A 16356-nucleotide genomic window follows, 5' to 3' on the forward strand; every position below is an offset into this window, starting at 1 on the left:
CGGAGCTCATCTGGAGGCCCATTTTCTGCATACGGTCTAGAGAAAGTTTCCTGACAATAGATCTATATCAGGTTAAGTTTTCGGTCTGATTGAATTTACGGATCAACCGCGGAGGACCAGTTTCAGTTGAACGGTCATCGCCATTCGATCAGGGCCACAAGTACACTAACCTGTGTTGGGAAATTTTCCTGATCCGATGGTCTAATTGGGTCAGAATCTGACGGTTTGAAACCTTAGATTTGGCATACAAGTGAATGGCCCAATTCACTTAAGTTTGGGTTCATTTTCTAAAGATATTCGCGTTTCTCACACACTTCGCTCCGGGCTCAAGTTGTGTGTTTCTGGATGCTATTTGGACTTAATTTCCGGGATGGTTGTCAAGCTCAGTAAGGCGATCATAACCGTATAGTTTTGAGTCAATCAGACTTTTGACGCGCGGTCCAGGTTCGATACAGGGTTTCAAGATTCTCCCGAGAGCGACTGAGTTTTGAGATTGATCCTACGTTTTTAAGTAATGTTCGGTTAGCGATTCTACTAGATTTAGGTCTTGCAGTTCGTATAGAAAGCAATTTAAGCTAATCTGCTTATCAATTCAGTTTAATACGTAATAAATTTTCATCTAATTTCTAAAGGATTTGGTCCTTAGTGATTTTTGCCTGAGGTGATACTTGGGTCTTTGTACGGATTTTTCTGAGACGTTACACACCACTGCGAAGTGGATCATAACATAGAAAAGCCCAGTATACGCCACTGCAACCATTGAAGGAGATGATAGACCTAACTCCTACATCGCGAAACCGTCCGAGGTCAACCCATAAAATCAACCACCTGGTGTGATGGAGGGTGCGGATCTCCTGTGTTGATGACGGTGAACCCCACATGGAGCTTCGGAACACCCCAAGCAATATCAATGCGTGCACCGAGCCATTACATACGTGATTTCGTTCCAGTGCGGATAACCAGCGCATCACTTCTGCGGGAAGAAATCCTGCAGGAAATCTCCCTTTAAATTCAAACAGCGGAAATATCTCTGACAGGAGTAATTCCGAGAATTTCACGGGTGCATTGTGAAATCAAACAGCCCCTTAGAGTCTCAATTCCCTATTGACTATTACAGTCTCAATTTTTAGAAAAAAAAAATGGTAAGAAAAAAGAAGAAGAATGATAAGACGAAGGTATGTTGTTTTATTTATTTGGAATTTTTATGTTCATTTTCATTTTTTTTTCTCTTTCTTATTTAAGAAGATTAAGATTTTATGCTCATTAGTTAATTTTCTGATTTATTTGTCCTTTTAACAGAAAAAAAAAAAAAAACAAAAAACAAAAAAAGAGGAAGAAGAAAAAGAAGAAGGTAAATAGTTTTATTTATTTGATATTTTCATTTTATTTTCTAAAGAAGAAGAATAAGAAGATATTGAAGGTATTTTTTTTTATAATTTATTTATCTTTTTTCATTAAAAAAAGATAAACTATTTTATTTTATTTAATAATTTTATTTTCATTCTCTTTTCCTTTTCTAAAGAAGAATAAAATATTGAAGGTTAATAGTATTTTTTCTAATTCATTTATCTTCTTTTTTTTTTTTTTTTTTTAGAAAAAAATGAAGAGGAAAATGAAGAAGAACGAGAAGAAGGGGCAGGGGCATTTTTGTCTAAAAAAAGACTTGCTACTATCAAAGGTCTAAAAGAAGTTTTGAAAAGGCTACTTAATTGCTTAAATAAGGCAGACCAAAGGTCTAAAAAAAAGTTGTAGTGTAAATTCAATGTTGATTGCCAATTTGACCCAACTTTCCTTTATCTAGCTTGGGACCAGCAATGAGACGACAAAACTCCTAATGGGCAATACCCACTTGAGACAGAATAAGCATTTTGCCTTACCAAACAATGCATGTCTCCTTCTAAATGTGTAACTAGAAAAATGAAAAGTAAAGAAATGGAACTCAACACTCTCCCAAGCATAGTTAGCAAATTGGCACAAGGCAAAAAATTTGTACAAAAAATATTCATGTTTAATTTAATATCAATTATTAAAATACTGTAAAAAAAAAATGTCAAAACTTCGGATAACGAAAAGTTTGGGTTTAATACAGTTTAGACTCAAAGAAAATGGAGTGAAAACAACAGCTATATTAGAAAACTTTAATTAAATAATTAGAATTTTTATATGTATGAACAATAATGTATATAGATAGTTGAATAGTGTTCTTTGCTTCTCACGAAGCCTTTGTTTTAAGTAATCTACATATAAATTAGTTCGCCTCTACTAAAAATTTTCATCTTCTACCTATTTTTATCAATAGAGTTATGTAGAAGTGAAAAAGAAAGCAAAGGGAAAGAAAAAGTGAGGGGAAAAAAGAATAGAGAGAGAGAGAGAGCTAAGACCGTACGCCTCTCTCTCTCTCTCTCTCTCTCTCTCTCTATATATATATATATATATATATATATATATATATATATATATATATATTAAAAAAAAAAGCATAAATACCTCACACAAGCTCACAAGTGGTATGAGTCATCGCTTTATATTATGCTTCAATGCCTGATCAAGCTACAACACTATTGTTTACTCTTTTTGGTGACCAAATTCTCTCCTATAAATGTGCAATACTGAATAATAGACCATCTATCAATTAGGGAGCATACCCAATCTACATCAAAATACCTCGTAACTTAAAGATAATTATTTCTTATATACAATTCTTTAGCCTAGTGCTACTTCAGGGTATCACAAAATTCGAACAATGGCATCCATATGGGGCACTATAAGAGAACTTATAAACTAACATACAACACTTATAGCATATGAGATATCTGGCCTAGCGATTGTTAGGTAGATAGTTTTTTATATACAAATCTTTTAAACCTTACTATCTCTTCAGCTACATTTTCTTAATCGCCAACTAATTTATTATTTTGGTCCATTAACAACGGGCTTAGTATAAAAAAGTCTTGTTTCCGTAAGCAAATTTAAAACATATTTCATTTGAAATAGATTGATGTCTTCCTTTAATTCATCAAATATGTCCTAAGGAAATATCGAAGATAACTCAAAAATCTTTCATTAGGAAGTGAGGTTGAAGATACTTCTTAAAATCCTCAATTTCTTTATTATTTCTCTTTGTAACCACGATGTCCTTATATATACAACTAATATAGTTAGACCAGATATGCCTCTTTATATAAAGAATGATCAACATAACTTCAAACAAAACCATAGACTAACACTACCTTATTGAATCTATCAAACCATGCATGCAGTGACTATTGTAACCCATAAATAACCTTTCTTAGTTTATAAACTTTAATTGACTCCCCTAAGTAACAAACCCAGGTGATTACTCATACAGACCTTTATGACATCACCATGAAGAAATATATTTTTAATATCGAACTGAAAGAAGAATCATTCATGATTAAAAGCAACATAAATAATGACACAAAAGAAATTAAGCTTGGCAACTGGAGAGAAGATTTCGATATAATCAATGTTAAGAGTCTGACTGTATCCGTTAGCAATTAAGCGAGTCTTCAATTATTCAATTGTGTCATTAAGCTGAAATTTAATAATATACACCCGCTGACAACCAACAATACGTTTACCTATAGGAAGACTAGTTAGCTCCCAAGTGTCAATTTTATCAAGTACAATTATTTATTCTTCCATAGCCTGTAAGACCCGTGTCCTAATCCGTACCATTTCATTAGCTTTCGCGGTCCTTCCGGTCAAATTCCGGCAACCTTCGCACCGTATTCGGTGTTTGTGCACGATCCTAGGCCAGGTCCCGCGCACCGACGTCGGCTTGATCCGAAAGTTGTATCATAGCGACCGCATCGTCGCCGCGGTTCCAACGCCGTGACTTGCGCACCGAACCGATACTCAGGTAAGAAGATGCCGATCAGCGTTTATTCCGAAGAAACACCGCGCGTTGCGAATTTCGAGGGAATCTCTACACAATAAGTCCCATCAATCATCATTAAATGCAACCTTATCTCAAGTACAACAACCCATACCTCTTTCTTCACAAAGTCAATTCTCTCTCTCTTCACCCATCCCTCCTTTACTCACTTTTCAAACAAACCCATGCCCCATTAATTACACCCATCACTCCATCACCTCATATCACTCCCATCCTCTCATTTTCTCTCTCATTTTCTCATATCTCTCCAAGCAACCCCAAGCCCCAAACGTCCAAGCCTCCTCTCCCTCTCAAGTGTGGTCCACCTTCCATCTTCCATCTACACCCTCCCATCTCTCATCCACACCATTAATCCCCCATCATCCTCCATTAAAAGTGAAGGTAAGGAGCTAAGGAGTCCAAGGGAGCAAGGAAAAGGAAGATAAGGTGGGTGCATTGTCATTATTTTAAATTTTAGGGCCCACTTGTTGGTGGGACCCATTTGGATGTATGTGATTTAATCTAGAGGGCCCATAGTGGCGGGGTTCCTCTACCTCACGAAATGTCTCTCTCTCTCTATCTCTCTCCCTTCTTTCTTTGTAACGGTGTAGATCCCACCAATATGTGTTACATCTACCCCGTCCATCTACATCAGATGGTGTGGCCCACTCTATTGCAGGTGATGATCCACCCATCCATCGTTTAGATGGCCCAATGCTATATATATATGTATATATATATATGTTATATAAAATATGTATAATATAATGTGTATCACATATATAATATAGTATATATTATATACATATAAGATGGTGGGCCACATCTACGTGGGACCCACCATAGCAATGGGATTAGGAGTGGGTCGCTGGACATTGGAAGTGAAGTGTGTGCACTGACGTGGATGTGTGCCAGCAAACACAAAAAAAAAGGGGGTTAGTTGCCTTTTTGGGGTGGGCCACCTATGTAGGCCCCACCTTGATGTATGTGCTCAATCCAATCCGTCCATCTTCCTCTCCAGCTCATTTTAGGCGTTGAGCCAAACTTTGAGGGTAATCTGGTTCTCAGGTGGGCCATACCATAAGAAATAGCGATATCACCCTTGAAAACCCTCTAGATCCCTCAATTCGTCAAAAGCAGGCCGTATATTAGACTCGTTTGATCGGTCTTGGTCCATGGAATCCGATGGCTGGAGTGGATTCATTCGATGCGGGCCCCACACAGGAGTTTCTGCAAAAAAATGATTTAAAAAAAAAAAAAAACAACAAACCATTGTCAGGACGCCAGAGGGCGGACGGACGGACGGACTGGTTCCACGTCCAGCCGTGGGCCCCACCATGATGTGTATTTTGTACATCCACACCGTCCATTCATTGCCCACCTCCATGGCCGTGGGCCATTCAAAAAATCAGCCTTATACGAAATTCATGTGGGCCATACCAGTTAAAATCATGTGAAGACATGTCAAAATATATAAGATCACTTGGTGGGACCTACCTGAGTTTTGGATGTTGCTGAAACTCGGTATGTACCGTCAGTCAGATGGGACCCACATAATGGATGTGCTGGATCTGTGAACCACATTTCGGTGGGCCCCAAAAAAAAAAATATATATATATATATATAAAAAAAAAAAAAAAAAGTTTTAAAGCAGCATTTCTGCAATGATGGCGTCCACAGGCAGGGAACCACGGCTCCATCCGTGGGCCCCACCATGATGTATATTTTGTATCCACAGCCCATTTGGTGGGCCACTATTTAACATGGACCCCCCTCAAAATTCAGGCCAATCCAGCGCTCGGGCGGCCCACATCACAAGGAACAGTGTGAATTGAACTCTACCATTGAAACCCTTTCTGGGTCCACAGAAGTTCCAGATCAAGCTAAAAATTTTTGTTCCCCTCCTCCCTGGCCCGTGTGACCTTATGAATGGATCGGATGGAAGATAAACACTATGGTGGGCTCCGCATGGGAACCACAGTGGTGCATGTGTTGCATGCCCACCGTCCAGACGGACGGTGGGGCCTATTTGATGTATGTGTTCGTCCGCACAGTCCTGGACGGTGGGACCCTTCCCTGCTGCACGTGAAGGTGCACGTGTGTGCACGTGTGTATGCATATGAGTGTGTGTGGATATACATACATACGTATATATGTGTATATATATATAATATTATATTATTATTATATATAATATTGTATATATTTACATATATTAATGTTATATATATATATATATATATATATATATATATATATATATATATATATATATATATATATATATATATATATGATGATGGGCCTATATGGGCCCCACCATGATGCATGTGTTGCATCCAAGTTGTTCAACCATATGGCCGTTGTTGAGGCCCACCTGGATGTGTATTTGTGGCCATTATTGAGGCCCATCCTGGTATATACATAAGGCCCATGTGATCACCCATTTAACGTATTTAAAGGCCCATGGGTTATGGCCCATTGCAATGTACATAAGGCCCACTAATGCGGCCCACTTGACTTATATAAGGCCCATATGAGATGGCCCATTGGATGTATCTGAGCACTATGGGTCGAGGCCCAATGAGATGTATATTAGTCCATTGCAATGTGTGATTTCCTATGGTTTGTGTAATGGTGCTTTATGGCGGGCTAAGCCTTGGGAACAATGTTGGTTTGACGTCCACATTGTAAGGACAATGTTGGTTAAATGTCCGCATTGTCACACTCCTTAAGGCCACTGATAGGTTCATACTTATACTCTGCAGGCCGTCTAGGCCCATTTCTGTGATACGCAGAGCCCATCCCTATATGCATGTTTAGTATAGATCCATGATTTATCATCATACGCATCATATGTATGACTGGTATGAGGAGTGATTGATCATAGCATATGCCTTCGAGCAGACTGTTACGAGCTCCCTGATAGGCGGAGTTGCCCAGTATGAGCGCATGGGTTACGCAGGACTATTGCATGACTGATAGTATGATTCATGCACTTGCATCTGTGTGATTGTAGTTACTGTATGCCCTAGCGACATCAGGGCCATAGCCTCCACAGATACATCGTGGATGGCAGGATTGGAAACCGGAAATATTTGGTTCTAGCATACGGGCGCCATAGACGTCCCTGGGTGAAAATCCCTAAACCCGATGGTACCAGAGGATGACTCCAACGTCGAGACCGAGTGGATATACGAACGCACGAGGGCCGAATACCAGGAGGCCGCGTCTCCCACTGTGTCGTGGTCGGTTGGAAAGGAGTGTGGCCTTACTCGCCCGAGGGTAGGGGGCAATACTAGGCTGAGTTTGACCAGCTCGCGAATGGGTCCGCTATCGACGTGCCGGATAGGTATTGGCAGACTATTGGTCAGGCGGATAGTGAGGTTTCTTACGCTCATTTGGACTGTGCGGCTAGGAGAGCGACAGTGCCAGTTGGAGTGTATTGAACCCCGGTAATTATCCTGAATGAGAACTGTACTGATACATGTTGAGGATTGGCATGCTTGAGTTGCATTTCACATCGCGTGGCCGTGTTTTGGCCGATGGCATTCATATCTTGCACCGCATAGCCTTGGTACGGCTGACTGCATTCATGTGCTCATTACCATGTTTCCACATCACTCTGACCTTGCATTTTGAGTACGTTTATATTGCGCACACACTTACACCACCCTCTAAGCTTTCCATAAGCTTATGCACGATTGATGCGTGCAGGTGACGCCAGGACGCAGTCGCAGCCATAGTCTCGCTGTAGTTGGAGCGTGCAGCTGAGCTTCTGGAGTTTGCTTCTTTTGTTACATTGTATTTTTCCTTTTTTGTCGCATTGTACTAAAAAGTTTTTGATCATAGTGGATTTTGTGGTGGTGTTCTTGTGGTTATTAGTTGTGGGTTATGCTTTTGTTATGCTCATTATGAATCAGACTGATAATTTGAAATCCTCCTTGTAGTATCCCAGGATCGGAACCTGGTGAATGGGTGCCGGGATCCGAAAATGGGGTTCTACGGAGGCTGTCGGCGCCGGATTCGGCGATCGGGAATTTTGTGAGCCCGGTTTCCGAGTTCGGGGCGTGACATAGCCTGCTCCACTCTTTATGTAGTAGGGCTTCCTGATATGACTTTGGAACAAAATGAAATGACAAAGATAATCCAAATTTACGAAAAGTAAAAGACACAAAATGACAATGGTGTGTGAGTGATCCAGGGTTTAATCCTTGGTAGTGTTACCTTTAAAAAAAAACACTAAAAAGAAACAAATTCAAAGATAGGTTGTTTACCTTTCCTTAGAGCAATAAGGATATCAAATAAATCATGAGATATACATGGAATGATTAAATCAACAAGCTCAAAAAATAAATAAATAAATAAATAAATATGATGGTTGATGCACTCTCTCCCTTTTCGTTGTAAATAGATTTTGAGTGTAAGCGTGTCAATAGGAATAAACGAACAGTGAAAGGAGGTGATTCGACAGTGCCTTCTTTAAAAGAAAGAGGCACAAACGCTAATGATGAAGCTTCCAAGTCAAGAAACCTACCATCATTTGAGAAGAATGGAGTGGACTCAAAGAAATTAGCATCAACACAAATTACCTTTGAAGTCGAGGACTATAACCCCTTAGCATTCTAGAATGCCAAAGAAAATTACATTTAACTATTATAAGATTTAATCTATCATGGATCGACTCTAGTTGATGAACAAAGCACACATATCCAAAAAACCTTGAGGCACAAAAAGAACAAAGAAATATCTAGAAACAAAATTGCATAAGACATTTAATCTATTAAGATAGTAAAGGGCATTCTATTGATCAAATAGCATGTTGTTAAAACTACATCACTCGAAAAACTTTTTACAACATATATGAATAACAAGGTACATGTCACCTCAAGTAAATAACAAAATTTCCATTATGTGGCACCATTTTTATTTTTATTTTTATTATTTTTTGTGGTGTGTGCACACAATGTTTAATGCAAAATAATATTTTCAAATAAATATAAGTTAAAAGAATTGGATATACTCATTAGCATTATCTTAATGAAACATAATTTTGAGTAAAATTGATTTATACTTCCATATGAAAGAGTTTAAAAATAGAGAACATATCAGATTTATCTTTCATTAAATAAAGTCAAGTCAATTTTTTTAATCATCAATAAAAGTAACAAATACACACACACACACACACACACACCATGAAATACTAGAGACACAAATAGGTCTCCAAACATCTAAATGAACCAAAGCAAACATAATTAGACAATGCTTTTTTACACGTGGTGGAAAAGTGACTCGATAATGCTTAAATCACACACTTCGCATTCTAAAGATGACATGGACGATAATGAAGAAATAATACTTTTGAAAATCTTTAAAAATGAGTGATCAAGATGAAAATGCCACTATTAAGAAGAGATCTTGTTCTATGCTAGTGCTCCAACTACTTCATGGTCAAAATAGTGAAGCCCACCATTCTCATGTCCTCCACAAATTTTCTTTTTCGTATTTAGATCCTAAAAAATACAGTATGAATGATAGAAAATCATAGAGCAATTAAGTATTTTTGGGATTTTACTAACATACATAAGGCTAATAGAGAATTTAGGTACATATAGAACATATAACAATGTAAGAAACGAACTTGAATGAACTATACCCATTCTACACACTTTGAACTAGGCACCGTCTGTCAAAGTGACCAATGAACTCAACAACAATGTATCAATAGAGGAAAATGTATTAAAGTCACATATCATATGGTCAAAGGCCCAAGAGTCAATGATCCACAGAGTAGAGGACTTGGACCTTGCACAAGTCACCCAAATTCGAAAATGTGGCTATAAAAATGAGAGTAGCAACAAAGATAGGCCGATTCTTCAATAGCTTGGAATACTTATCTTTAGAAAGCGTAACTATTTCACTAGACATACTTAGCTACTAAGTTGGAGTAGAACCAACAAAACGAGACTCACTACTTTCTTCAGAATAAGATGAATGATTTACTTAAGCTAGCTTCCCATAAATGTCTCAATATTTCTCAGGAGTGTGATTTGTAAGCTCACAGGGAGTACACCCCTACCACAATCCCCTCATACATCACTACAACCACCTCCTTGATTACCGTGGCCATCACAACCACCACCTTCATCTCTTCTAACATACAATGCTAGAACAAAATTTTCACTAACTCCACCTTTGCCATCACAACCACCACCTTCGTCTCTTCTAACAAACAGAATTTTCACTCCACCCACAAAGCCAAGAGATACACATTGAAAGAGAGCATAAAGTTTTTTAAGAGATGGAACATCTTTGTTACCCAAGATTTGCGCATGCACTGGATCATATTTAGTGTTAAGCCAGATACAAATTTAGCCACACAAAACTCCTTATTGACATTATTTCTCCAAATCAAGTGAGCGGCCAATACACATTCAGCTTCTCTCACGTTCCTTTAAGTTTTGAAGAATATTCACCAAGGGACGTATCCCCTTATGGAATGCAAAATGCATCTCTCATAACCCATCCCATAGCTCCTTTGTAGCATCTAGAAATATCACATTCCCACTAACAAATATTTCCAATGTTGTTCCACAGCCACATCATGATCTGAGTATTTTCCTGAATCCAGTGATCATGTGTTATTGTGTTATCACTTTCATCTAATTTTTCTATAGTCAGTATTTTAATTTTCCTTTGGCTGTAAATAAAAAAATAATAAAAAAAAACAAAAAAAACAAAAAAAAAAAACACTTTAATTGATTTAAATCACTAGAGATAATTCACTACATTTAGTTTTGTAAAAGTTATTTGTTCCCTAGGAAAATCAGATGGATTTAAAAAACCCAGATCTTTGATCACTCTTTATCTCTATTGGATGAAAAAATTAAAGAGAATACCACAGTATTCATACAAATAAGGGTTGACTCTTCCAGATATATGAACCCTCCAATGCAAACTTAACATTATGTATGCACCCCCCTTGGTGAAATAATCAGACCACACATACCAATGGAACACAAGAAGATCACGAACACAACATTCACCCTCTTACACAAACTACTACAAAGGCCTGACACATTAAAAATGGAAGCAACTCTAGATTTCCTAGAAAAGTTTTATCACAAGGGAGATATGAGAGCAACAAGGGAAAAAAAAAAGAAGAATTTATAAGATAGAAAAGAAGAGAAGAGAGTGGTCTAAATCAGAATAAAATCCTCTCTGATGTCAATGTAGAATGATGTAGAAGTGAAAGGAGACAAAAAAAGGGTAAGAAAAAGTCATGAGAAAAAATAATGGAGAGAGGGAACTAGGGCCACACGGCCCTCCTCTCTTGCTTTATATATTAAGTCAAAAAAGCAAAAAACTTGAAAATACCCCTCACAATATAACATGTATATAGTAATTGCATCCAATAGACCCAATAGAGGGATATATGGGCAAACTCAAGACTAGGTGGGCCATACCACTATCCATCCCCTTATTACATTCACCCAAGTAGCCCATACGGAGTCATAAAGCCCACATCCATAGTCATTAATATTATCAATGGATGACAACCACCAATCTCTATTTTCAAAATTACCCTCAAAATTATTTTTTGGAAGAAAAAATATTTTATTTGAGAAAAACGTGTTTAAAATGGTTTGTCCCAAAAAAATGTTTTTCCCTAGCTTCCTAAATATACTGAGTTTTAAAAGTTTAATCGATTATAAAATACAGATTTTATAATGTACTAGTCTAACAGAAATCCTGAGAAAACATGTAAAGAAAAAAAGAAAAAAGGAAAAAAGTAAAGGAACTAAAGAATGAAAGAAATCTCTGTAGAGGCTACCAACACATAACATGCCCTATCAGTCACTCTGCACGGCCTAGCCCCTTGTTGGTATCCAATCAAATACCCAGTTGTGGATTCATGCCCCTTTTTGGTATCAAATTACATGACAGTTGTGGATTCATTGCCCAGAGGCATCACATTCAGCTGCATTCCACTCTACCCAAAAGTTGGATGTTTTGTTGGTGTCAAAAGCCGGCCACATCAATGTAACACAACTTTAGATCCAAGCACCACTTGATACATGCTCGCCACAATAGAACCTGCTGATAAGACGCATTGCAGTGATGACATGAAAATCCATCAGATATCGAAGTGAAGAGAAAGAACAATAAAAGTGGGTAGCAAGATTTCTACAGCAAGGACCAAAACCATGAGCATGCATGCATGTATACAGTCATTTTCACCAAACCTGTTCCACTTTCTTTCACTAGCATTAAACAAGAACAGTTGTGGACTTGGTTGAACTTCCATCAGAAATGGAATTGCAATTTTACTATTCATTGTCGATTCCAATGCAATGTAATGCAATGCAATGCAATGCAATGGTAGAAAAGCAAATCACTTTCTGTGTTCCCATGTAATTTTGTCTTGTCATTGTCTGAATAGGATCAGCATCCTGACCAGAAGAGACTGGAAAGGAATATACTACAGAAAACAAATTACTGATACATACAGACCATAACATTGATGAAATCATTAAATACAACAACATTTGAAAAGCTAACATAGCTTACAGGTTGAAACCATCACCAAATGGGCTCCTCAGGTTTGGGCACTCGGCCTCCACTGGAGCTTTTGAACAACGATATCTTATGGGTTTTTTTTTCTTTCTTTCCCGCAATCCATTGAGATTCATGGTGAAGGCTCATGTTATCATTGCTCAAAATCTCCCATATACTATCATTTTGCGTAGGGAGAATCCATAGCCTAGGGAAGGTCTTTCTCGTCTTTCAGCCGTAGAACAGATGCAGGCCGCTGATCATTGTTTCTGAAATCTATTGTTTGAACTGAGGCATGCTTGTCAGCGATGGCATTGTGTGGTTTCAGCTGTACACTGTTGGCAGAAGCACTACTGTTTGCAGTGTTATGGCTGCTGTTTTTGGCTGCGGGGACATCATGGTTATGTTTCCCCTCGTATGTAGTGATGACAGCTTTGGGGTCCGTTGAAGCCCTTTCGACATGCTTACGGACATTGCATCCTGCATTCGTGCATTTGTAATAGCTCCTGTAGATAGCAATCAGAATCATCAGGTTAGAAAAGATGCAGAACTTTGTCAAGATAACACTGGTAACTCTGCATAGCATGCATGGCAACTAGAAAACAACAAGGAAACATGCATATATGCTAACTCAAATTCAAGGTGATGTGATAAAGGCTAATGGACGCATTTCAATCTTCAATTCACTGTCCCTATAATCTTCTATCATATCATATGAAAGAGCAAATTAAATAGAGATGATCCTTCTGCAAAGGTATCAATGACAACAGAGGATAATACAAACTCTATATATTGCTTGTGAACAGCAATTAGATGAAATTTCAAAGCCACTTGGACATAATTTCCATTCACTGACAAGCTAGATGGATGTATGGATAGAATGGGACTCTGGATTGAGGAAGATCTTTGACAACATTAGAGCTTACTGCTTTATGGTTATCCGTTAGAGCATTTAGAGCTGTCTACTGTTCTGCTTAAATCTCATTCCTGGTGAAGATTCATCTTGGAGGTGCTAGGTTCTCTCAAAATACAGTTTCCACCCGACTCTAGGTCGCAGCGAATGAGAATTGTTACTCAAGAATGTGATTATATGGCAGTGGCACTGCAATTTTGAAATGATTTAATATTTTCTGAAATTGGTTACTTGCTAGGTAACAAGGACACAGCATTTTATAGAAATGGATCCCATGTCGATCTGTCTGGACAAGAACACGTGGGCCCGTCACCTCCTGCACCCACCTCAGGGTCTTAAGTTATCCTTTATTTTTGGATGTTCTTCACTAATTTCTTTTTCAATTTTTAGGTTTATTATTTTATTTGGTTCTTTTATATTTAAATAATTACAACATGGTGTATACTAATATTTTAATAAAATTTGAGTGGACATTGCTGAATCATGCTTCCAGAAGTTGCTATGCTGGGCACCCTGTGTCTATCTGACACCAACACGCATGTTGGTGTCTAAGTTATATGGGTTATGTTATCAGATATGGGCCGTTCTATGGCCTATCTACAGGCTGACTAATGTAGAGGCATTTTCACACCAAGCTCGAGTGGGGTGGCTTGTGAGATGCAGGGGCACACTTAGGGTGTGCGGCCCGTGTGAAGCGGAACCCATGTAATGTGGAGCCCACGAGGGGGGTTCAACTGAGGACCTAACCCATGCGATGTGGAGCCTGAGCTATGAGATAAAGGGATTGATTCACCACGCTCTATCAGATCCAGCTTTTAGAGCGAGTGGTTAGTTGTCCTACATCAAAGTGGTATCAGAGAGGGGGAGGTCTTGTATTCGAGACTCCTCACCAGGGGTGATTAATATAGGGGGATTTTAACACCTGCATCACCGACCATGTTTAGGACATAATGGGTATTTTTACTTTTGTTATTAATGGCATTATTGTTCATTCAAACGAAGTTTTTTTTTTTTGTTTGAGGGGGGACCCTTCATTCTCTCCTTTAACAATCACGCCACATGGTATTAGAGCTTTGTCAATTCAGCCATTTATCTCTTCCATCAGCTTCCTAATTCCTTCTCATTTCCTTGTTATTCTATTTACTAGAGGTGAATTTTTAGAGTCGTTAGAGACTTTCTATACGAATTCTCTTCCAACCACCATATGGTGGGTCGTGTAATCGTGAATGCATGTGAGGCCCATTGATGTAAGACACATGATTTAATGTTAGCACGCAATGTGGAGATTATGAAAGAGTCCATAAAGTAATTTAATTAACGAAGGATGTTAATTCACCAAGTAATTAAAAGTAAACAATAAGCAATAAAATCGGATTTAACCTAAATCACATGCCCGCATGCTAAGGAATCACATAAATCAATTAAAGCTAGGCACGATGGAAGGATAGAACTTCCAATTTAGCATAAGCACATTCCACACTCAAGGGACAAATTTATAGGTTTTATAATTAGGGTTATAAAGGGGAAAATCTAAAATTTGAAAAATTAGGGTTCATGTGAATTGAGAATTTTAGAATTAGGGTTTTTAAAAATAGGGGGAAATAGGAAATTGGGGATCTAGGGTTTAGGGTAGGGTTATGGATGAGAAATAAAAGGGGATTTTATGAGGGAAGCAAGGGAAAATCAAAGGATTGAGCAGTTGTCCATGCAGTTAGCCTAGGAGCTCATATGTGTGGGTCATTGGCTAGGCTTTTTTGAATCCTCAATGGTTGATTTCGATTGGGGTTGAAGTTGGATGATGAGAAGTTGAAGAAAAATATAATTTGGATGGTCTTGGATAGGAAGGGAAGAAAAAAAATGAAGTTTTTGAAAAAATACATCTTTTGGATAGAAAAGAAGAGAGAAGGAAGATGATAGATAGAGACCTCGCACCTCTATTGAATGGGGAATGGAATCACACCACACCCAAGCTCCAAATCGCATGGAGTATTCTTCAAATCACATGAAGAAAAGAAAACAAAAATCTTTTTTTTTTTTTTTCAAAATAATGGCATTAGGGCTTCACACACCCATCTTTCTCTTATATATATTCTCAGAAAAGACCTTTTACAAAAAGATGCTCTCAGATAAGATTCTCAACATAAAGACGTTTAATAAATTAAAAGTTGTTCCTAACTTCTTAATCTCAACACAAATATAAGGTATACCAAAAATAATGAAGCATGTAAATAATCTAAATAACTAAACTATTTCGTGGCCCATGGGGGTCCATGATTAAGATGTCTGATGATGATGATCCAACGGTCCGATCATCATTTCCATCCAATCCAATGGTTCGATGTGTCTATCAAGCTCCTATATGCAGCCCACGTGCATCTTCTTAGTGTAGGGTCTTCAAAGATACATGGATATGCACGTGGGGTCTTTAACGTAGCTAGGAATGTGAATTGGGCCAAGTAGGCCCCATGTAATGGCCGTCTAACCATAAGGAGACTGGCTCGGCCCTCCTCTAATATGGTGATCGGATGTCACTTTCTTGTAACACCATTGTGATGGACAAAAGTGGTCAATCAAATATGTGAGGCCAGGCATGATTTATTTATTTATTTATTTTTTGTGAAATTTTGTGTGTATGAAAGTTTTGTATGATAAGGATTACAAACAAATGTACATGTGAAGTTTTTGGATCAAGCAGTGCTATCAAGTGATCATGTTCATTGATAAAAGTGGTTTTCTGGAATACGTGTTGGGTATGTTAAAGTTAAATGTTCTTCCCTTGTGTATTTGATTTCGCCTACATCAGGGGATTTTGCGAATGAAACCAAGACCAGTATTTTTCCTCCATCTCATTTAACGAGCATTTAGATTACATTAATTAAACTCGATGGTGCAAATTACTTGCAATTGGCCATAACGATAGAGGTTTTCCTTACGGGAAAAAGAAGAAGAAGGAAATTGAAGTATTTGACTTCTCCCAAACCCAAAG

At 38.1% G+C, this 16356-nt stretch overlaps 1 protein-coding gene across 1 annotated transcript in view; it reads right to left on the reverse strand.

Moving 5' to 3' along the window:
• Positions 1 to 12281: 12281 nt before the first annotated feature.
• The window catches only part of LOC131228581 (probable WRKY transcription factor 3), a 32066-nt gene continuing 27991 nt past the window's right edge, over positions 12282 to 16356 (reverse strand). Inside the window, exon 4 of the mRNA XM_058224338.1 lies at positions 12282 to 12963. Coding sequence (XP_058080321.1) covers positions 12666 to 12963 — 298 coding nt within the window. The 3' untranslated portion in view covers positions 12282 to 12665. The remainder of the gene's footprint in view (positions 12964 to 16356) is intronic.

This window comes from Magnolia sinica, chromosome 16 (genome assembly GCF_029962835.1).
Source record: "Magnolia sinica isolate HGM2019 chromosome 16, MsV1, whole genome shotgun sequence".
NCBI classification, from domain to species: domain Eukaryota; kingdom Viridiplantae; phylum Streptophyta; class Magnoliopsida; order Magnoliales; family Magnoliaceae; genus Magnolia; species Magnolia sinica.